The following is a 24,580-nucleotide window of genomic DNA, read 5'->3' as shown; positions in this document are numbered from 1 at the left end:
CAAAACCATGGAAGATATGTTTGATACCCATGTGTTTATAAACTAACGGTGGAGAGTCATATGTGGTTACGAAACTTGCTTTGTCACGCGGTCTCCCCGCGCACTCCAAGGGCAGAGACAGGTCTGGACATCCCAGCAGGGACTAGGCTTTCTCTCTCACCTGCATCCTGGACCAAAGCCAGCAAGGTCCTTCAGTGCTGGGTTTCAGGAGGCTTGGGCACACTGCACATGCCCGGGGACCGTGAGAGTAGCAGGGAGATGGAGCGCAAATACAGGATTCTGTTTACTTCATCACACTCGGAAGGAACCAGGACATGCTGGCTAGGAGAAGGGGATGCTGAGAGGGCCTGGTCTACTTACTGTCTCCATGACTGGAGGGGCTCCCATGCTTAGCAAAAAGTATGGCTATAGAAGACAGCTGCAGAGTCGGCTCTGGACAGAGGATTCTTTTGAGTCTTTTCTAATGTTCAGGGCCTCTCTAAACCTCATGCAGGCTGTCTCATAAGGTGGCCAAACAGACTGGCTATTCCCTATTAAGGCTGCAGAGTCTTGGGCTCAGGGCTGCTCAGGGGTCCTGGTCTGGAGTGCTTTAGAGGGTTGGGAACCCATCCAGATGCAGCCCCCGAGCACAGAGAAAACAACTTGTGTGCATGGCTGGTTCAGTGGGTGCTGGGGTGGGGGAAGGTGTTGGCCTCAGAAGCTTTCCTAAACTGTCCTGGCTTCAACAACGTGCAGATGGACACGCTCATTCACCTTCTCACCCTGGGGACTAGTCACATTGCGGTCAGTGTCATCAATAGGAGCTGCCATGAACTTCAGTGAATCAAGCTAAATGTTTTCATGTCTAGGGAGCTGAGGTTTATAACCAGGCAGAATTGTCTGCTGGACAAGAAGAGAGTTTGTTGTCTATTTTATTTCTATCTTTTCCCTTCTTACTATTTTTCTCTCTCTGCTCGGCAGCATCCTTCCTCTCTCTTTGGGCCCCAGAATCTCACCTTTCTTGGTGACCCTTTGCCTAGCAGGGTGCTGGGACAGAGCAAGTATGTTACAAGCATTTGTCTCCTCAACTGATCCTCTGTTAATCCCACCTCCAGCCTGCTCCCTTGCACTCTGGAATGCTGACACCACTTAGAACTGAGGCTGGTCATTTAGCCGCAAACCTACCAGGGACCCTGTAGGTCCCTGCCGTCCACTTCACCCCTGTGGACACCACTTCTCACAGGCTTTGACTTCCCACTACAACCAGTCTAGCAGCTTGTCTAGATGCAGTGACGCACTCTGAAGATATGGCTTTCAGTAACATGTCAATGAGCCATCTGACTTCTTTTCAATTTTTAAGACTGAAGAGGATCAAAGGAACCCATAGTCTAGGCCGGTAAACATTTAAAAAGGTGGCACTTCCACGTAAGGCACGTTGATAATTTCTGAGATCCCAGGATACTGTTAATTTGGATTCTTTGTCTCCCTAAAGGTTGGGAGAAGTTCAGAGGGCGTGACCTTCAGACTCTGGGCAGCAAAATAAATCCTAACTACACAGCAAAAGTGAAAATACTCATTTCCCATTTTCTTCCCATATATATTTTATTTAAAGTTTTAGATGACATATTATAGATATTTCCCCTCGACCGTGTTAAGCATTGCTTCCTTCCCGTTTGTGTTCATTATTTTCCTTCAATACTTAAAATACTTATTCCAAACTTTCAACTGAGATGATTTTCTGTCTCTACAGCCGGTCTCAGGAACAGACAGTACAGAGGATTTTCACAATTCACTGAGCTTGGTCACTTCCCAGCGGCACGTTGTTCGTTACGGTTTGCTTTTCCTCATACTGTGTTTCAGGCTGGAGCAGAAGCTGAAGCAGTGGGAGAGGGGCAGCCTGCAAGGGCCCCTCCTTCCAGCCGGGTGCAGCACACGGGCACAGGATGCCCCGTGCGCCAGGCGGCTCCGCCACCCGGGCACGTGCCTCACGACATCTGCATGCTGGTCTTGCAGTTGTGGTACTGGTGGCACAGAGGGAGGCATGTGTGCTCAGGTGAACTGAGGTACATAGTGTGGAAGCTGGGAAACACATTTCCTTGAGCACAGTGGATACAGAGCTGAGACGTGGGTGATGGGTCCTTATGGCACCTACTTGGAAGGAGAAGCAGGGAGACAGGCTCCACAGGGCTTCATCAGGGACTCACCGGGAGGGACAAAGAGATTAACTTAGAATAACAAAGGATGTAGCCTGTCCATACCACAGGCACGAGGAGCCGCGCGAAGCAAACAGTCTGGTCATCCTTCCCAAGTCAGCTAAGAACTTAAAGACTGTTTGAAACACCACTGTACACGGAATGAACCAGGAGAAGCATCTGACTCAGTGTATCTGCAGGCGAAGGCAGTGCAGGCAGGGCGCTCCACCTCAGATCCTACAACACGCAGGCTCGTCATCTCTCAGGGGTGATTTCTCAGGGTGAACTTACAAATCAACCCAGAAAACACTTCTCACTACGTTACAATTAAACCTTGTTTTTGAACCAAACAATAGCACTTCCCAGATGAATTCAACATTTTCACACCAAGGTCTAAGGCTCCAGATGCACGTTAAACTATTCCTAAAGGAAAAAAGAAAGTCTCCCCACAAATATTGGAAAGTAAGTCTTGGGGCTCGGCAGGGGATGCCAGCAGAGAAGCTGCAACGCGTGTCTGAGTGATGTAAATATCTGGATCCCTCAGGGACAAGTCCTGGTGCTTTCGCTTGGGTGCACCACCCTGCACACCAGCATCTCTCCCCGCACACCTGGGAAAGGTGTTCTCTTCGGTTCCAGATGGCAACCTTTCCTCACGGTGATTTTTTCCTGGTACAACCCTTTTGCACAAAGATGTAGCTCTTGTCAAAAAATCATGAAACAGATAGCCACTGTCTGTTCCCTTTAACAAGCAGCAAAAAGCAAGAGCTAGTGACCGCGGACTTGGGCGGCTCTGAGTCTTTCCCTCATTGCCAACCATACTGCTACGTGAGGTTACCCATCACACAGGTGGGTGGCACCTAGGGCACTGGGGCAGCCTCTCATCGAGGCCCCCTTGTTCCTGAACTAAAGGCTGCTCCCCTTCCTCACACTCTGAAACTGATTCAATAAAAAGAGTAAAGAAGGAAAAAACGCAGTTAGGAAAGAAGGAAGCGGGGAGGGAGGGAGGTGAGGAGAGGGAGTGGAGGAGGGAGGAAAAGAAAGAAAAAAGAAAGACAGAGAAAGGAAAAAGGAAAGGAAAAAAGAGAGAGAGAAGGAAAGAAAGACAGAAGGAGAGAAAGAAAGTGGCCAAAAGAGAGACAGCACAATCGAAGCCACAGCTCTGCCTGCGGCTCCCTGGATGGCGCTGAGCTCAGGAAGCCTCGCAGCCACACAGGCACCGCTGTCTCCCAAAGCACAAGCCGCGTGCCAGTAAGTGAGCACGAGGCGTCCCTGCACAGGAAGGCTGGGTTCTGGCTTGCGAAAAGCTCAGCCTGGCCGCGTGCCAGGGTGCCTCAAGCAGGGGCATCAGGACGTGGTGCCGAGGTGACACCCCAGGCTTGTTTTCTCAGGGTGCAGTAGAGGCAGCTGGCTGCTTCCCTTTCCCCATTACAGTGAAAAAAAAAAAAGCCTCTCCTTTACCACCTCTGCCCCATTGCCTCAGCACACTGCAGCAGAGTTTTTTTTTTCCCTTTGGAGTACAATTGCTGTACAATGTTGCATTATTGTCTACTGTACAAAGAAGTGAATCAGCTATATGTATACATATATCCCTTCCCTCTTGGACCTCCCTTCCACCATCCCCACCCTCTAGGTCATTTCAGAACAGTTTGCAGAGATCCCTGTGTTATACAGCGCTTCCCACTAGCTGCCTGCTTTACACATGGTAGTGAATATATATCAGTCCTAGGAAGCTTTCAAGAAGCTTCCTTCTCCACAGTTTTGGCAAACAAGCCCACCATGTCATGCTGCCCATTTTTGGAGATCAGTTCACGTGGTGCCAGTCTCATTGGCACTCTCGTGGGATATCCTTTCCATCTAGAAAACAACAGCCTTGCTTCAAAAAATTAAAAGGGATTTCCCACCACCCGAGTGACCATAAAAAGTGCATGAGAATAAAATGAATGGATGAAAACGGAAACTAAAAAAATAATAAATTCCTGTGTTTAACTTAGCCTCTATGCTTTGGAAAACTGTTTTGTTTTACACATTTAATCAAATACCTACAAAATCTATGGTTGAAACCAAACTACATTAAATAAATCCAAATGATGTAAAACATTGAACTGGACCTAGATTTTCTCTAAATCAAATGTGGCCAAAACCAGAAGAACTAAAATACAAAATTTCCAATTCCTTTGTGATGACAATTGAGAAAATGTTTTGAAGATAAAACTGAGTTAAAGACTACTTTAGAAAGTGGATGAATAACTAGTCTAAGGCTTCATTTCTGCAAGAATTAATTTTAAAACATTTGCTATGATGTAATGACACACTTCTGAAAAGTATGTGAAAGTGAAAGCCAATCAGTCGTGTCCAACTCTTCCTGACCCCATGGATTGTAGCCCACCAGGCTGCTCCTCCGTCCATTCTCTAGGCAAGAAAACTGGAATGGAAGCTCCCTGACCCAGGGATTGAACCCAGGTCTCCTGCATTGCAGGCAGATTCTTTACTGTCTGAACCACCAGGTAGCCCCTAGACACAGGAGGCTTCTGAGCCTTGAAATGTGGGTGATTCAAATTGAGATGCGCTTTTAGCCTCAAATACACACAGGGGTTCAAACACTCAGTACAAAAAAAAAGGGGTAAAATAGTCACTGATTGTCTATAAGTGCATGTTTAAACAATAAATTTGGGGCACACTTGGTTAAATAAAATGTGTTCCACCTGTGTCATTTTTCTTTTTTAATGTGACTCCTAGAAAATTGAGAATTACCTACATGTGTCTCATTATATTCCATGGACTCTAGAGTAGGGGATTCCCAGACTTCACAAATATGTTCCAGAAATGCTGGCTGTCATTCATCCACGAAACCTTTCCCCACCCAAGGCCTGTGCACGGTCACTGTGGCTCGGGAGGCTTGGAGCCCAGCTGCCCGGGAGGACACTCTCACACACTGCAGACAGTGTGCCTGCGTGTCCATGCACAGGGCAGGCGGCTTTTAAGGATGTGTTGTTAGGAGACACTCCCTCAATAATTACAAAAAAAAAAAAAAAAAAGTTTGTGTGGGCTTTTAAGGATGTGTTGTTAGGAGACACTCCCTCAATAATTACAAAAAAAAAAAAAAAGTTTGTGTGGGAAAGCCACACAAATGAACAAATACAAACCCTTAACAGAACTTAACACCAGCAGCTCCAGCTTCAGGTATAAAAATCAGCCCTGAGTCCACATATTTGTAGTAATAGTCCTTTTTTAAAACTGTAAGTGCAGTGTTGATCGTAACAAACTCACTCTGTTCTCATCTCAGAATGAAAACCACTTCACTTAAAACCACAGTGTTGTCGACTGAACATGAATTTTGCCAAAGACCGCTTGAACCGTAATGCTAAAGTTCCCGAAGTGCTCTCTATACCGGACAATAGTTAATTGTCATCATTTCACATGATGGGGAGAAAAAGGACATCAGAAGTGCTGAGGGGGTATTGGCGAAGTCATATTTTTACCGTTACTGTGTTTAACTGGAGAGACTTAGAGATATTAAGAAGGCAGGAAATTGCTGCTGGATTCCAAGAATAATAATAAAAATAATCATAGAGCTGCCTGCAAGGCTGTCATAAAAGTCCTTTTCTCATTTCAGCAGGGTTTCACCTCTAGTGTGGCAGTCCTTCACTCTGAAAAGGAGCGTGGCTGCCTGCCCCAGGAGCTCCGTGAGTGCAGCGCGGCCGTGGGCTGCAGGCTCCGTCCATCGCACCCCGCCCCGCGGGCAGGACGCCGGACGTTCAGGGCTTCACCGGAATCAGGCCCGGGTGATTTCAGTGGAAATCAGCAGCCTGCAGCCACATCCCCTGCAGGGGAAGTTCTCTCCTGGCAGGCGGCCTCACAGAGACACGCCCTGGACCTGCCCAAAGATCCCTGCCACGGAACTCACTCCTGAACAGAGGACACCAAGTTGCTGCTGTTTAGTCGGTCAGTCGTGTCTGACTCTTGCGACCCCACGGACTGTAGCCCGCCAGGCTCCTCTGTGTCCGTGATTTCCCAGGCAAGAATACTGGAATGGGTTGTCATTTCCTCCTCCAGGGAATCTTCGCGACCCAGGAATTGAACCCATGTCTCCTGCACTGGCAGGCAGAATCTTTACCACTAAGCCACCAAGACTCTCTCATTAATCTAGCTGCTGTCTCGGTCAGGTGCTTCGGGGCACGAATGCTGGAAAGTGCCACTTTGGTCTTCCAGCTGTGATTAGCTTTCTGATTGCTCCCTGGGCCACTCACACTGCCGGGCCCTGGCTGAGGAAATGTCCCAAGGAAGCCACAACATAGGGACCACTGAAGAGGTCTCCTGTGACATCTGTGCCCACATCTCAGAGCTGTCTTTCATCCAAGGAACTCAATACAAAGAGAAGATGGAGTCCCACGTGTTTTGTAGGAGAGCGTGAGGCCAATGCTTTCCTGGAAAAGTCACTGTAATTTAGTGACAAATCGATGGGATGCAGACAAGTCTCCCATTGCATTTACAGTTCTTCAAAATAACAGCAATAAGAATAATAATGCTGTGTCATAAATAAGATACAGAATCCTTTCTAATCACACTCCCTGCAGCAACAAAACTAAATCACTAAGGCAACATTCTGCTTGTTACAGAGAATCTAGTTGCTGTGACATTTCTAGTGTGTGATACCAACAGCAAAGCGTCACTTGGAATCAAGTCATGTTGGACAAGCTGCATGTACCCCTCACTGACCCCGGTCTCCCTGACAGGCTGGGTCTTCCCTAACACCCCCGACAGAAACAGACACATCCATAGCCCCATCAGCAAGAAAATTCCTGCTTTCCATTGGTGCTGTCAAGACATTACAACCATAGATTAGCACCTGTATGCAGGTAAACCAGCTCTCAGAAAGAAACAAAACCCAAACTCCTAATTTGTAGCGTTTGCCCATTTCTCGAGTGTAAATCTTCCAACCGCAGTAGGCCTTCAGCTACCAACAGATAACAAGAGCTCAGCTCTCAGGCTCCAGCCTGAGAACCTGAACACAGTCTCTGGGCTGCCTGTGAGCTCCTGTTCCCCGCCAGTCCTGGCAGTTCTGGCTCCAGCCTGAGAACCTGAACAGTCTCTGAGCTGCCTGTAAGCTCCTGTTCCCCTCCAGTCCTAGGAGGCAAAGGGCTTAAAATTCTGAGCCGCTGGCTCTGCAGTAACGTGTGAACTGTAGTTCCTGCTAAGACCTTGCAGGGCGCTGGGCTTATCTGGAGGCCACAGTGGCTCGGCTTCAACCCCGCCCCAGGCTGTGGGAGCCAGGAAGGCAGTTTCCTGGGGCCTGGCTCCATCAAGCAAGTGTTCTCATCTCATCAACCTGGTGCTGTGGAAACTTCACAGGGCGATGGTTAGGGCTCACTGTGCTTAAGCCTTTCTACTTTTGCATAAAAGGAGGGGAAGCTTTTTTTTTTTTTTTCTGGGTTATATTTACACTTCCCAAATCAGAAATGTCCTAACCAGACAGGACAGGTGGTAACTGGCAACCACAGCTCAAAAGTTTTTTTTTTTTTTTTTCCATTTCTTTCTGAAACCCCATGTAGAAGGAAAGTTAACGAAATGTCGGTTGGCTGCTTTATACCCAGAGCTAACTATGCTTTCAGCACAGATGGAACAAAGCGGAGAATAAAACTGGGACCAGAAACCCTAGAACAGAAACTACTGTTGATCTCTCTGCTCCCGCAGATAAGAATCTGTTGTTGCTTCCCTTGGTAAACCAACTAGGTACAATGTGATCCTGAATTTAGGTTGTCAGAAGAGATGGAGATAAGATGATCGCCGCTTTCTCTTTGTAAAAAATTACCAGCTTTTCTGAGTTCACCTGCTCCTCTGGAGTCACAAAATGAAAGCTAGAAGTGTGGCTGGAAATGCCAGGCTGGGCTGTTCCAGCCTCTCCGGGGCCCTGTTTTTCTACACGCTATTCCCTTTTTGAAAAAGACTACTATGAATTCTGGAACACTATTGACTCCATTGTGTGTGTGTGGGCTCGGTCATGTTTGACTCTTTGCGATCCCATGGACTGTAGCCCACCAGATTCCTCTGTCTGTGGAATTTTCCAGGCAAGGATACTGGAGCAGGTTGCTATTTTCTATTCCAAGGGATCTTCCCAACCCAGGGATTGAACTCAAGACTCTTGTGCCTCCTGCACTGGCTGGTGGATTCTTTACCACCGATCCACCTGGAAAGCCCCCACTGACTCTATTAAAAAAATCTTAAACGATCAGCCACAAAACACCCATCTGACTGTGAAGTTCATGCGAATGGACACACGGAGCCACGTGAGGATGACTGTGTTCTCAGGGACAAATCGTTCTCAGCTGAGAAACTTGAAGATGTAGGGTGGCATGATGAGTTGGGGTGTGATACAACTAGCTCAGTAGCCCCTGGGGGTAGTCTCAGCCTGGGAAAGCCTCTGGGTCCCAAATACCAATGGTCCCTCTTGAGAAAAAGGGCCTAAAATAATCCACGGGACAAACCTTAAATTCAGATACAGCCTTACATTCCTCTCCCTCAACCTTAATTTAAAAGGTCTCTCTACTGTCCTGCTTGCCCTCCCCCTGAGAAAGCGGGGCCACCATCCCATTCCTTCGGTCCACACGTCTCGGACACCTACCAGATGCTGAGGAGGCAGTGAACAGACCCCAGAGGCACGCTTTCCCTGTAAGCGGGGCCAGGTGAGGAGTGGGAGTCAGGGACGGCCCCTCTCATGTGGGGCTCCCAAATGGAGACTGAATCCAGGGGGGACAGTCTCAGGGTCCCCGAGGTGTGGGCAGGCTGAGGCAGAGCCCCCAGCCCAGCTCCTGCATGTCTGGTCCTTCCTCCCTGGGGACACCACTTGGGCGGTGACATTCTAGTTCTTTCTCTCCTCTCGCTCCATCCTACCCGCCTTCTAACAGACTTAAACTCCCCCTTGTCTCACACAGGCCACCTGAGCGTCCTCCAGGGCTGCTGCCAGCTCTCCTCCCAGTATTCTTACATGCGCAGGGCTGCCCGAGCCCTCAGCCCCTCCCGCTCCCCTACATTCTGACCTGGGCCTCCGCCCCTGCCCAGCTGCCTTGGGGAAGCTCCATCTTCCCGAAGCCCCTTCCCAGCCCCTCTTCCAGCCCACCCTTCCACTCTCCCCATGCTTGCGTGCTCACTCGGTCAGCTGTGTCTAGCTCTTTGTGACCCACGGACGGTAGCCCACCAGGCTCTTCTGTCCATGGGATTTCCCAGGCAAGAATACCAGAGTGGGTGGCCATTTCCTTCTCCAGGGGTTTTTCCCAACCCAGGGACTGAAGCCGGGTCTCCGGCATTGGCAGGCTGGTTCTTTATCACCAGTGCCAGCTCTCCCCATCTTCCTTAAAGTCTTCCTCCCTCCCGCGCGGACTTCCATGCCATGCTTCTTCCCAGAAATTTCATCTGAATCAAACGGCTGTCTTTGCCTCCTCCCTTGCTCTCTCTCTCTCAGATAGTCTCACACATTTACTCCCAAGGCCCTGGAGCACAGCATCCCTCAGCACAGCTGGACTGGCCACACACTGTCAATGAACTTCAAGTGCACCCCAACTGCCAACTCTGTGTCCATTTCCCACGCTGTTCCAAGAGAATCACTGCCACCCAAATGCCACGGGGCAGCCCTAGCCACTTCCCTCACATGCCCACGCCACGTGGACACACGCTGTGTGCTGTCCCCGATGGTCACTCCAGCCCTCAGGTCTGGAGGAAACACTTTGCAGGGTCCCTCTGAAACCCACAGCCCCCTCCCAGAACCCAGGGGCCTTGCTGGGACTGTGCCCACCCCATCCCCTTCACCCACCTACCACCATTTCCTAAGGTCAAACGTGACACCTCCTCACCCCTGTGAGACCTTCAGCTCCCTGAGTCTCCCCATCAGCCCCCTACAGCCCAGCTGGGAACCAGCCTTTGTACTTTCTATGGAGGAACCCTGAAGTCCCATGAATGTACTATGCAGTGCCTTATGGTCACTGGGCTGCAGGCTTTAACTGCTCAGCTCTTCAAGGCAGCGGCTGCATCAGCCTGCCAGGGAGAAGGACTTGGTCAATATTGCTCCTTTTGAATGGAATTTCTTCATTTCTTAAGAGTTAGAGAAACTCAAGTCCAAACAAAGCACAAAGTCAACCTAAACGGTATGGTCCCAAATCCTACAGTGACCTCTATGGTGGGGGGTGCCTGCAGGGCAGGGCCCAGGGCAGGGCTCAGGGCAGGGCCCAGGGCAGCCTGACCTCCAGCAGGCTCTGCTTGGAGCCACAAATGCCTTGACAACTTCCAGCCCTATGGTCACTGACCTCCAAGGACAAGCAGGCAAGGACACAGCGGCCCTCACAGGGCAGAACAGGGCAGTGTGTGACCTCTCATCCCCGACCTTCTGGCGGGCCCACCCTCACTTCAGTGGGGGCTTCACGACCCCTGCATCCTCCAGCCAGGCCTTTCCTTGCATCCCAGTCTCTCTTGCCACTGGGAAGGACCCTGACACTTTTCTGTCTTGCCGCGCTGATCGTGTGCTGCTCCCTGCGTTTGCCTTCTTTTTGAGAATTTTAGGCGTTCTGTGAGGTCACTACCTCAGTGCTTCTCCCTGAAGTCACCAGCCAGGAGGTGACCCCAGCACCTGGCCAGCCCATCTCCAGATCCCCAGGGTGTCTCCCAGGGAACTCGCCTGATGCAAATGAAAGTGCCACCCACAGCAGCCACACAGATGCCCTCCACCTCGCAGCCTGCCTCACCCTGCAGCGCTCGCCCTATGTGACGGCGATGGGCAAGGTGATGCACTTCCCCGACAGGGAAGCCACCTGCCAGGGCCAGAAGGCAAGGGGGCAGCAGAGTCCCTGCAGCCGGGTCCTAGCAGAGAGATGCCCCCCAGCGTGACCAACTGTGGGGTCTTGTCAACTGCCACTCAGGACACACACACACACACACACTACAAGCATTACACACACACACTCCAGTTTCAGTTTCCCCCAGGAAGATTCCTAAGCCTCTGCCATCTGGCCCCACCTTCTATACCAAAACCCAGGACAGGATGGCACCCCACGCAGCACACAGTCTCCAGCTTAGTTTAATGTACCCACGTGTCCTAATGGTCTGCAAAGACCATGATTTCCAAATGTTTGGCACTGACCTACAAAACCGAACTCAGGAAAAACTTAACATTCAGTTTTAAACGGGCAGCAACGAAACTGTTACATCATAAGAGCCCCTCTTTTCAAACTTAAAAGATTTTGAGAGTAGGCAAAATGATTTTTCTCTGATACCATGTCTCATGTTTTGGGAAACTGAGGAAAATTAGGATTTTGGTCTCCTCTGGGTTTGGCTCCCAAAGAACTGAGCAGGGTGTCAACTACGAAAAGGACTAAGTAACTGCAACAGAGAGGCGAACATGAATGGAAATGACACACTTTGAGTTGTTCCTCAAAAGAAGACTGGAAACTGAGAAACCCGGACCCTGGACGGAGCTCGGGCCTGGATGGTTTTCTCTGTGAGATTCTCACAGCGCACATCCCATCAGAGCGAGCTTGAGCTCAGCTGCAGCCAGTGCTCAGATGCTGCCAGATAATAATTCTCCTGAGCTCAAGCAGGGTTTCTCGGTTCAGAGGAGATGCATTGCACAGATAAAAACGACTTCCTCTAACTGCTGATTAGATAAGCGGGTGCAGCATCCGTACTCAGACGCCAGTGCCCCAGCTCCAATTAGACTCAAGCCCCACGGTTTTCCATCATGAAAAGATCTCTCCAGCATCTCTCACTCCCAGGCTGCATTAATGCCCTCCACCCATCCTCACCCACTCTTCCCCTCTGGACTGGCTTGGTGTCTTCCCTAGAACTAAAGAGAGATCTGGCAACAGAAGCACCAGGGAAAAACATATGAATCCTCTTACAATTTACACTCCAGTCCTGCAACTCACGAAGGAGTGAAGGAATGCTTATTTTGAGTTAATGGACCAAAAAAAAAAATTTATGTGTAGACACACTTAGTCATTTTCCTGGATGCCACAGGGAAGAAATTCAGATTTTTTTCTACTTTTTTTTCCCCTTTTCTATTTCTACCAGGGTAAATCAAATCATGGTCAAAGCCTTCCAAGCGAAGGACTCGAGGTATGAGAATTCAGCTTCAAGAATGCTCTAAACCCCATGCTGGAGGATGCGACCTGCAGGAATCAGGGCCTACGATAAACCACCAGGAAATGCTGGCTGTCACCTCCCTCCCTCTTTGGAGATGAGGTCATGAAAGTGAGCAGAGGCGAAGGAAGAACATTCTAGAACATGGAGGGGCTTGTACAAACACACATTAGTACCCCATATTCAGAGGCATCCACCCCTCACGTCTCTCTCAGCATTAGAATGACTAGTACACAGGGTCATCCTGACTGTCTGTCCACAGAACTGAGCCTTTTGGAAAGTCTTCCTGAACCGCAAGTCTTTGGTCCTCATTCAACCACCCCCTGTGGCTCCTGTCAGTCATCTCTCCTCTTCAGTCCCAGGGCATTGCTGTGCTTCTGCCCCGGGGTTTTCCCTGTGATTCCATTCTAAATCCTAAACTTGCCAGGCATCTCTCTCAGGGTGTCATTTGGTTTTCTGGCCCCGAACCTCTCTTCTCTACCCGTGGCCTCTCCCTGTCTCCCTGCTCCAGCCAAGTAGGCCTCCCCTCTCCCTGCCCACCATCTACAGTCAAAGGGGGTGAGGGCTCCTACCCCCTACCTTATTCACAACCTGATTCACCTTATTCACAGCCTGATTTTCTGCTGGGATCAGCCAGCTTGCAGCCCGCCTCCACTCCAGGACTGTGTGCTCACTGACAGCATCAGAGAGCTAGAGGACCCCTACCCAATTTTAGGACAAGGCCACTCACACAAGCAAAGTCAAAGTCGCTCAGTCGTGTCTGACTCTTTGCAACCCCATGGACTATACAGTCCATGGAATTCTCCAGGCCAGAATACTGGAGTGGGTAGCCGTTCCCTTCTCCAGGGGATCTTCCCAACCCGGGGATCGAATCCAGGTCTCTGGCATGGCAGGCAGATTCTCTACCAACTGAGCCACAAGGGAAGCCCGCACACAAGCAAAAGGAGAACAAAACAGTGATAGGCAAAAATCCATGCTCGAAGGAAGAAAGAAACCATAGATTATTGAATGAAGGAAGAAAAGAAGTTTTTCATTCCTTTACTCACAGCACTTATCTCTCTGCTAGATGCCAGTCTTGGCATCGTTTCTATGTGAGACACTTTTAATTGCCCCTGGCCAACAGCTGGCAGAAGACTCTTGACCCATTTTCCACTTCTCGAAGGCACCTGCCATGGATGAGTGGGTAAACTTGGGGGTTGCCGTAGGAGGTCACTGGGCACATCCTCCTCTTTAGCAGTTTCATACACAACCACTTCAGAGAGGCGAGATTTCTCTCATTATTAAAGAGACCACTTCAGAAGAACAAGCTAGCATCTGATTGAATAGACTGTCCTGATGACTAAATACTGAATCCCTCAGGGCCAGGAAGTTCTCTCCTGTGTCTACCTTAAATCCTTCATGTTGTACGTTAGATCCTCGCTTCCTCTTATTCAGACCCAGAAGAAAAAGGAGCCAAATGAGGGTGACTCCCTTGTCCTGACAAGTTATTGCCTCGACACCTCTTTCCCATATCATTTTTTTTTTTAATTCAGGAGCTCACCTTGGCACACAGTCCTAGAGCAGCTCCGTCAACACGGAGGGAAGTCTTGCGGTACAAAACCATTACTCTTCTTATTTCTGAGAACGACCCTCCACCAGTGAGTGAGACTCTTCTCCCCATCTTAAGGGGATGGTTTCTACTCTTTCCCAACAACTTGTTCATTGCTCTCATCTGTTCTCCTGGTTGAGGTCACACTTGTCTAGGACTGGGAGTGGGGGCTCTGAGTTTTTCAAAAGCATCTTTTTTTTTTCCCTAAAACAGACACCCGGTGGTCTATTATCACCAAAGACTTTCACATATGTTACCATCTTTTACCCTCTCGCCATTTCTCCCTGATGTTCCCACTGGAGGAGCCAGCACCCCCAACTTGATCTTGGGTCTAGGAGTGGCCGGCACCTCAGTCTCTCTCTTGGTCTTGCCCTCTCCTAACGGATTCCTCCCCGTCTTCTTGGCTCTGTTTTCAGCTTGCCTATTCTCTGGATCACTTTTTTTTTTTTTTTTTTAATTAATAAATTCCTCTTCTATTCTTGGTTCTGCAAATCTTATACACTCTCTCTCCTTCTCTCCAGGGAAGCTACAACAGACTCCTTTAAAAACCTTTAAGAGACCTTTTTCTGCCTCTTACTGTGTTTCTACTTGTCTTTGCTGTTGTCTTCAGCAAAGCGTGTGTGCGTGTTTTCAGTTAACCCTGGAGACTATCCTGTGAGCCGAGCTAAGTTCCAAGGCTCTGGCAAGTTTGAAATGAGGGAGGTAAGAACCTGGCGGGGAGGGGCCCGACTCCACCCTTCCTTGCCCAGGTGCAGGGTCTCCGGGGCCGGCCTCCGCCCTGCCCTGCCCTCAACAGCCCAGGCGCCTCCCCCGAGGCCCTTCTCTCCCCGCTACGCTGCTCCCACTGCTGCGCAGGGAGGAGCTCTGGCAGGGAGGGGCCCGCTTAGGGAGGGGCCCTGCTTCCTGTTGTGGGTCCCAGGCCCTGGGTTCTTTGCCTTCTTCCCAGTGTGCTGATGAAATACGCCTTCAAGTGCATTTCCTTTCAGCTACTAATCCCTTCATCTTTTAAAGTCCTAATGCTATCAAGGGTTTCCCTGGTGGCTCAGTTGGTAAACAATCTGCCTGCAATGCAGGAGACCTGGGTTCAAACCCTGGGTCAGGAAGATCCCCTGGAGAAGGAAATGGCAACCCACTCCAGTATTCCTGCCTGGAGAATCCCCTGTACAGAGGAGCCTGGCGGGCTACAGTCCATGGGATCACAAGACTCGGACACGCCTGAACGACTAAACCACCATCACCGCAATGCTATCAACAGAACGTACTTCATGCTCTCAGTGCTGCCCAGGCAGCCTTCACTGCGCACCTGAGCTGGCTGACTCCCTTCAACAGCCAGAAAGCAGAGTGCCTAAAGCTCAGCGCCCAGTGTGAAGGGGAGCCCATTTCCTTGGTGCTTTTCTGTGCTCCCTGGTCTCAGGGCTTCCCTCCCTGGCTCACCTGTCTCCACAAACCTCCCCCCTCCCCCTCCCGCTCCCCCGCCCCCCATCTGTGCTTCTGTCCTTCCTGCTTTCCCGGGAGTGACCCATCACTCCTCTGTCTCCTCCCCCACTAACAACCTCTTTCCCTGCCTGTCCCCGTGGCAGTTGCCATTCACAAGCCAAGGAAAGATGGCTCTCAGATGTCTGAAGTTTTACAACTCTAAAATTCAGTGTTTAGAAATCGGATGCGGAAAGGAGTGAGCGTCGTGTCCCATGGCGGTGGGGAAGCAAAGAAGAGCCCGCAGATCTCAGGCCGCCCCGACCCCGCCCCTCACCTTACCCCGGCTCCACCAGCCACACCTGCAGGGACGCCTTTAGGACCCAGACCGCGTCTCAGCCAGAGAATGCAGCCTGGGAGCCAGGGGCTCGGTGACCTCCTACCAGCGCAGAGCTCCCACAACCTGAAGTTTACGGAGGAGGTATATTTAGGCTGTGAGGGCATTTATAACAAAAGCTTGCTTGACTGCACCAGGAGGACTGTTCTTCACTCTCCAGGAACCAGCCCGACTTTCAGTTCTCTACTGGACGCCCCAGGTGACCTTGGCTGTCAGCTGCGGGGATTTCGGGGAGTGGGGGGAGTCTCCCCAGTTTCTCCATAGTGACCCCAGAGTCCTAACCCTGGTGTCTGCGCTCTCCGCTCATTTAAACGGTTAACCTGTACCTATCCACATAATTTCTTCTGCCTTTCAGTCCCTGAGGTTTTCTAAGTCTTTATCATGTATACACACCCTCATTGTCCTAATGTTTTTATTTAAATTTGATCTTTTAATTTCTGTAAACGTGTCTTGAAAGGAAACTGCAGCAGTACAAGTGAATGACAAACCAGTATCTCTTGCAATAAACAGAAGACAATCTTAAATACAAATACATCAATTATAACAATGCATGCTCTTCTGCGTCCTAGCTTTGGGAAACCCCAGAGGATGTGTGTAGAAAGAGGGCACACTCTTCATCTACTTGCCCACATACAGTAGCCACTATCTAACAGGGAAAAGGAATTCAGAAATGCCCTTGTTTTCTTGGTTCATCTACGTCAGAAGATTTTAGCCACTATCCCTGTTTGTTCAGCGAAATATATAGCTAAGTTTAAAAAAAAAATACCCAGAGTCTATCTGGTTTCCAAGGCACATGAAAACATACAAAATACATTTCTCTGTCATCACATCAGGATGTCCTACAGGAAAATAACTTGTGAGTTTCAGAACTTCAGACAAGTGCCCTCCTCGGCTGTGGGTCTTACAAGCTGATGCTGTGAGATGTCTCCTGCCTGTCCAGTCTCATGGCGACCTATGCACCGCTCAGGACACTCTTTGCTGCAGATAAGGGGCTCTCAACTTCACACTTGGTTCTTTATAAAATGCAAAAGAAAACAGGTATTTCAAGGAACTGCTGACTCATTAGCTGATGAGAACGGGGTATACTGGAATAAACACCAGTCTTTAGTCAGAAACGGTGTCTGCTTCTGACTCTGCTCTGTGACCCTGGCTAATTCCCTGAACTTCTCTGGGTCTCCGTTTTCCTAGAGAGGGTGGATTCAGACTTCTCACCATGGACTCCATAGCCTAGGCAGGCTCACCAGGGGAGAGACTGCAAATACCTCCACACCCATTGTTCTGTGGGAAAGGTTTGTGAATGTCTGAGAGGGATAACACAGAAGGGCCAGGTTCGGCTCCTTCTACATCAAAGCTATGAAAATAAATAGCCCTACTGCCATAACACATGAAGTGGATAAATTTCCCATCTGTGAGTACAATCCGTAAACTGCACATTGCTGCAGTGCTCTGAGGATGGGGGACCAGTGATGTGCCCACCTTCGGGGATGCTCTTCAGCTTGGTCACACTGCACCCCACGTGGGGCTCAGAGCCCCACCACGGGGCCCCGCCCCGCACTGCGTGTTCCCTTCACATGGGGGCTGAGGGGAAACCGCAGGTGACGGGACTCACACACGCTCGTCGTGGTCTTTGGAGGGACGCAGAGAAACAGGGGTGCTGGCCTCAAGCCCGTGACGGCCCGTGAGTGAGAGGCGGGCGGCCCACTTACCCAGTCCCCGCTCACTCTTGGAGCTCTGCTGGCCTCCAGACGTGGTAGAGAGGTCTTCAGGGACAGGCATGGGTTCATCGCTGTCATCTGGGGTGTCACTCACTGGCGGGCTCTCCTTCCCTGAGGACATAAGCAAGAGCTGGAGTTTCTGGGGGCGTGGTCACCCCTGAGGGTGGTGGTCACTGCAACCCGCCAGCAACATGGCTTGGCTTCAAGTTATGGACTGAGTTCATGCTTCTCTGGGGATTGGAACCTGCTATCCTGCTTATAATAGAATATCATTGCCACACCAAAACATGAGACAACGGAGATGTGAAAAATGCATATGGAGTAGGTTATCATTTCCTTCTCCAGGGGATCGTCCCAATCCAGGGATCGAACCCGGGTCTCCCAATTGGAGGCAGACGCTTTAACCTCTGAGCCACCAGGGAAGCCCTCAATCACCTAGAGATCACCACTATTAAAATTGTGGTGTGTGTGCATGTGTATACACACACAGACACTTATATACTATGGATAATATGTGGTGACATATCTTCTTGATCAAAATAAACTAGTTTTTAGACATTCTTATGGCCTTGCTTGGAGAAGGAAATGGCAACCCACTCCAGTGTTCTTGCCTGGAGAATCCCAGGGACGGGGGAACCTGGTGGGCTGCCGTCTATGGGGTCGCACAGAGTCAGACATGACTGAAGCGACTTAGCAGCATAGCCTTGCTTCCATGACTCTTATCTGTGATGTCTGTATAACACGTCATTGCATTGGCACAGTAGGATTTATTTAAATCCTTTTTCTGCTTTTGAACCTAGATTGTATTCAATCTTTTTTTTTTTTTTTTTTCAGTGAAACAACACAGTGGTAAACCTCCTAATAGCCAGCCTTTGCCCATGTTCTTAAGAATCACCACAGTATAAACCCTGGGGAATTTTATGGCCCGGTCAAAAGGCATGAATGTTTTTAAGACTCTTCATGTGTCAGGCCAAATTTTGCCTGTACGTTTGTTCCACCTTACCCTCCGACAAGCCTGTTCATCACACCTCTGTATTAAGGTCACCAGACTGGGCATCCTGCTCACAGCGACACATTCTGGGTCTGTTCACTTTCCAGAGCCAGAGAATATTTAGCCAACTGCCCAATTTGATTAACTCAGTGGGGTCGGGAAACTTGAAAGAAGGATGGACAAGGAATTCACACAATTCTCACCCCATGTGCACGGTGAGTCTTCTACTAGGAATTCTTATCTTCAAAATATGAAAATGAAATAGAACCCACGCAACTCCAGAAGTTGCTTCACAAAGTAGGATTTACCAGTGAGATAGGGTTTTACGGGATGCCTGTATCTAGTAAGTGTCACCAGAAACTCCAGAAATGGGAAACTCACTCCCACTCCCAGAAATTCAACACTGGGAAGCCAAGACAGGGAGAAAATGCTCCTCTTCTTTGAAATTGAAACCCCTGTATCTTCTAACATAGATGTAACCTAAAATTGAGTTAGGAGACAATAAACCCAGGCAGGGAAAGAGCTAGTGAGGCCCTTAGCAGCTGCAGAATAGCCCATGAGCCCAGAATAGCTGCCGTGGAAGACACACAGGGATGAGGAGCATCAAAGAAGGTTAGTGGGAAAGGGACAGGCTGGGGTTGTGTGCTGCTGGCTGGGCTGGCAAGCTGGCTTCGCAGACAGAGGATATTCCCACCCAGAAGCCCAGGCCTGCAGGAAAGTGTACTGATGATGAAGAAAGCGTGTCTGGGAGACGGGGCGAGGCAGAGTGGGAAACTGTATTGCGTCTTTGAATAAACCACCTGAAAGACCAACACAATGCTTCAGGGGACAGGCAGGTGCAGTGGGAGTATTCCCAACACAGGAGATGACCCTTCGGGGAATAATTTAAAACAGAAACTGCCAGGCACCACGGCTTTGGGGAAGAGTATAGCATTCTCTGGCAAAGAGACATCACAGTTTAATATCCCAGCTTAGCTGTAATTACCTCAACTGGCATATTTTCAGAAAGAGCATTATTGGATATATTTGGATAGCCAATACAAGATGGAGAGTTAGGGGGCAGCGTGGTAAGAATTTCCCAGGGAAAAACCAAAAGCCAGAGGGAAACTGATCGCAGTTCTTGTGTTACACTAAATGTGCATGACATCACTAATAATCTCATTGCCCTAAATAGACGACTTTAAAAGGAGCAACAGCTGAAGGGAGACTCAGTGTTACTTTCACCTACTTCATAAATGGAAAGAGCTCTGAATGGGAGCCTGCAGGAGGCCTATGAACCACCTGATGACTCTTTTTTCTCCTGACTTCCTAAAGTAATCATCTTCAAATCTTGAGGACTTTGGGGAGTTTGTCAGAGGACTCTTTTTTTGTTTTCTTTTTAGGTAAGAATAATCTTTTTAAAATTATTGATATATTGTTACTTCAATTGCTCAGTTGTGTCTGACTCTTTGTGACGCCATGGACTGCAGCACACCAGGCCTCCTTGTCCATCACCAACTCCCAGAGTTCACTCAAACTCATGTGCATTGAGTCGGTGATGCCATCCAACCATCTCATCCTCTGTCGTCCCCTTCTCCTCCTGCCTTCAATCTTTCCCAGCATCAGGGCCTTTTCCAATGAGTGGTTCTTCACATCATATGGCCAAAGTATTAGAACTTCAGCACCAGTCCTTCCAGTGAATATTCATGGTTGATTTCCTTTAGGATTGACTGGTTGGATCTCCTTGCAGTCCAAGGGACTCTCAAGAGTCTTCTCCAACACCACAGTTCAAAAGCATCAATTCTTTGGTGCTCAGCTTTCTTTATACTCCAACTCTCACATCCATACATGACTACTGGAAAAACCATAGCTTTGACTAGATGGACCTTTGTTGGTAAAGTAATATCTCTGCTTTTTAATATTGACATATTAAATTATATTGACATTTTAATATTAAATTATTTAATATATAATTAAAATATTTGTATTGACATTTAATATTAATATTCAATAATATTGACATTTAATATTGAGATATAGTTGATTTATAGTATTAGTTTCAGATGTACAGCACAGTGATTCACTTACACACACACACACATATACATTCTTTTACAGATTCCTTTCCATTATAGGTTATTGCAAGGAATTGAGTATAGTTCTCCATGCTGTACAGTAGGGTCCTGCTGTTTATACATTTTATATACAGTAGCATGTATCTGTTAATCACAAACTCCTAATTTATCCCCCCTTTTGGTAACTATGGTTTTCCCAGGTGGTTCAGTGGTAAAGAATCTGCCTGCCAATGCAGGAGATACAGGTTTGATCCCTGGGTCAGGAAGATCCTCTGGAGTAGGAAATGGCAACCCACTCCAGTATTCTTGCCTGGGAAATCTCAGGGACAGAGGAGCCTGGCAGGCTACAGTCCATGGGGTTGCAAAGAGTCAGACACAACTTAGTGACCAAACAACAACACTTGGTAACCATAAGTCTGTGGGTCTGATTCTGTTTTGTAAATAAGTTCATTTGTATCGTTTTTTTTAGATTATACATATAAGTTATATCATATGATATCTATATTCTCTGTCTGACTTCACTTTGGATGAAAATCTCTAGTTCTTACACAGACTTTAATACACGAAACCTGTCTTCTAGGTAAAGTGGGGACACTGCAGGCTAAGGAGGCTGAAACACCACAGACTCAGACCACTTGCTTCTGTGAAGACCCCCGGGGAGCTCCCACAGAACTGACTCTGGCGACCCCAGCTTAACAAAGTGATGGGATCCTGAAACATGCACAGTGAGGGGTGTGCATGTACACCTTTCTGATTAACCAGCTGCCATGGTGACAGGTGGAAGCAGAAGGTTGAGAAACTAGACTGCATTCCTGTATTATTTTTTATTTTATTTTTTTTAATTCTGGGTTTCCTGAGGATAACTTTGGAGAACTCTGGGATCGATCTAGACAGTCAGGTATGCAGGACCCATGGGAGGGTCAGAAAGAATTGGGACTTGTCCAGTGAAGGGCTGTCATCCCTCTGCTCAGTTCATGTGAAAATGTATCCAAGTCACTTTTCTTCAAATTTATCTGCTCCGTCTATTGGGGACAAGACCAACTAGAACTTGCTGAGATGCTAGATGTGCTTCTGTCTGTCCGGTCCCCTGTGCTGAGCGACATGCCAGCATCTCAGCACTTTTCACTGCTTCATACACGATGCAGAAAAAGGAATAATGGAAACAGTAGGGACCATGATTGTAAATACCCCGGGGCCAGGTCGATCCGTAGGAGCTCCCTGTGAAGATATGAGAGAATAAAGCATAGCCCTGGCGTGTGCAGTGGCTCAGGTAAAAAGTCAGGACTGTAAGAGAGCGAGTGGGATGGCCACCCACATGCCTGCTGGAACGCAGCCTTGCCTTGCCGCCACTGTGACAGTTCCTAAGAGCACATCTGATTTGCCTAAAAGCCCCATGTTTGAGCAGTGGCTGCCGAGCCATCAATCACTGGCTTGAGCCTCTGTACTCAGCAACCCTGGGATCCTCTCCCTGCTGGAAATGTCCACGGAGAACTTCCATCACTTTGTCAAAATCCTCAGGAGGAGCAAACATATTTTTGTGTGTTGATTTTAGGACTATTTAGAGTCTGGCATCACCAATTCAAAGGACATGAGTTTGAGCAAACTCCGGGAGATGGTGAAGAACAGGGTAGCCTGGTGTGCAGCAGTCCATGGGGTCACAAAGAGTCGGACATGACTTAGCGACTGAACAGCAACAAGACCTATTTAGACCTACCTAGTTCACCATTTAAAATACAAAACCATGAAAAGATGATAAACGATAAGAAAATAAAGGTATTAAACCAAGTCAGTGCACAGGAGATACTAACACACCGGGACTGGAAATCTGTTGACCCAGGGTACAGCTCTGGTTTGACCAACGAGAAGACAGATTCCACAGCAAGTCACCTTTACACTCTTTCCTCAGGAGTAAAATGAGGTTAAAGAACATGATTTTGGCTTAGCTTAAAAGGTTGTTGTGAGAATAAAATAACAATGTGTGTGGAATCTAATATGCTAAATAAGCTCACGGTGTTATTTTGTAAACTGAAACATCTTCTAGAAACAGGTGTGCACAGCCCCAAGTGCCCATATGGCCAAGGGCATGGACAGTGCCCCACAGACATAAAGAACTGCAGACAGCGAGCAAGCAAGGATTCAAATGGAAGGATTTAGGAGGTGTGATGTCATTTTACTTAGAAAAATGAAAGAAACTTCTCACCAATTTCTGTTTAATCTACTTACTGCCTATGTTTCAAATAAAGCTTTACCTATGAAAAGTGTTTTGGGCAACTTAGATGAGAAAGTTGTTTAATTAGCTTATCAACAGGAAGTAAATAATTCCTCAAGTAAATTATAATTCAACCAACAAAGTTCTGTGGTTCCTCATGTCTCCAGTGCATGAGTTTGTACTGTGTACAATTCCACAGAAAAACACAATTTCTGGGTGAGGGGGGTAAATAAAACTCAGAATATAGACTGTCCACTCTCCAGAACAGTGGGGAAGCTCCTACCCTACACCAGGTCTGGCTTTCATGGGACTTCTGATGGGTTATTGAAACTCTCTGAGTCTCAGCTCCCTGAGAATTGAAGATGCTGCCTGTATCTTCCTCACTGGGGTCTTATAAAGTTGAAATGAGAAAAAATGCTTACGGTGGTGTTTGGTAAATTTAAAGCATTCAATCAGTGTGATTTCCCATGATTGACATTTGCACTGACACATCGATATGGATAAGCCTCGTTTCCCAGGCAGGGGAAGGATGTCTACAGAGCATATTTGTGGTTTCTCTGTTTCAACAAACATTATAGACGATCAGGGAGAAAACATTCAATAGGGCCCCAGGAGCCTGAACATCGCATAAGCTCAACTGGCTCCAGTCCCCCATTTTGCAGAGGACACACAGTGATCCAGGAGGCAAGGAGAACTGTCTCAGGTCCCAGGGATGGAGGCGGAGATGAGATGCTGATAGAGGCCTCACAACTCCCGCTCTCCCACAGGCTGACTCTTCCCGTAGAGACCAAAACAAACAACAATTCATAGTACATAACCAATAATTTAGAATGAGTGCCGAAGAAGAGAGAAAGAACAAACAAACAAAAACTCAGCAAAAGAATGAAGGAGAGGGGCACTAAAGGACAGGACGGCCTGTTTTAGACAGACTCTCCTCCAGGCCCATTCAACAGCATTCCCAACTAGAGGAGATCTAAGAGGGCACATATTTATAGAGTGGTTTTTATCTATAGGACACTGTAAACCAGGGCTCAGTCCACATTCAGGATAAATCCCAGGGAAGAAAGAACCAGGTAGTTTGAAAACAGAAAGTTAGATATTAAGTATTTGTCTGTTTTTCAAGCGAGTATTTCACACAGATTAGGTGCACTCCTATGAAATCGCTGATATCGGAACTTTTTTTCATCTATGATAATGGCAATTTCATAGGATTTGACTCAAATCTGTTTTTCTTTTTTTGGGAACAGGACATAACAAGGAATAGTTTCATGGGAAAAGGGGATGATTCAGAACACATTCCTCATATTTTACACATCAAGAACATCAACTTCTGTTTTGCTAAATGCACATCCTTATAATACATCTAACTGCCAACTTCCCTCCATTTTAGAAATGGAAAATGAAAACTGATATGACTAGGTGTTTATTGCAAAAACAGCAAAACACAGAAAAAGTATTCTTCAAATCTTTAGAGAAAATGGCACAACTCTTTAAATGCCCTAATCTCTGTTTGGAACACTCCAGGTTTAACATAAACCAAAGGAATAACCGTGTAAAGGACTGGAAGCACAACTAAATTTTAGAACAAATCTTGAATCTTTTTCAGACCAACTTTCACCCTCATCTCCACTCCCTGACACCTTTGTCTTCAAAGAGCCACTGTTCAAACTGAGTGTTCCACATAATGTTAAGGGCAAAAAGAATGGAAGAAAACGAGGCTCTTGTTACGTTTGTTACCAGCATAGAGGATCAGAGTACTGACCGGCTGTTCCTCCTATAAAACTTTTTGGAGATGCCAGCCTGGCATCGGGTTTTCGGCTTTGTCTTTGGGACAGTAGAGTCTGCCTGGATCCTCAGTGTATCACGTAAGATGTCCCTCTAGAAGCCACCTAAGAGGAATGCAGCCAGGGGATGCAGAGG

General features: G+C 48.0%; 1 protein-coding gene across 11 annotated transcripts in view; it reads right to left on the bottom strand.

Annotated features, from left to right (window-relative positions):
* Positions 1-24,580, bottom strand: part of IKZF1 (IKAROS family zinc finger 1) — a 96,939-nt gene that overhangs the window by 55,829 nt on the left and 16,530 nt on the right. For all 11 annotated transcript variants that reach the window (XM_027540249.1, XM_027540243.1, XM_027540242.1 and 8 more), the window contains exon 3: positions 17,398-17,517. In XM_027540249.1, the coding sequence (XP_027396050.1) occupies positions 17,398-17,517 (120 nt within the window). The remainder of the gene's footprint in view (positions 1-17,397; positions 17,518-24,580) is intronic.

The sequence above is a fragment of the Bos indicus x Bos taurus genome, chromosome 4, assembly GCF_003369695.1.
Source record: "Bos indicus x Bos taurus breed Angus x Brahman F1 hybrid chromosome 4, Bos_hybrid_MaternalHap_v2.0, whole genome shotgun sequence".
Taxonomy (NCBI): domain Eukaryota; kingdom Metazoa; phylum Chordata; class Mammalia; order Artiodactyla; family Bovidae; genus Bos; species Bos indicus x Bos taurus.
The sequence above is the reverse complement of the archived record's forward strand: the minus strand, read 5'-3'. Positions and strand labels throughout refer to the sequence as shown.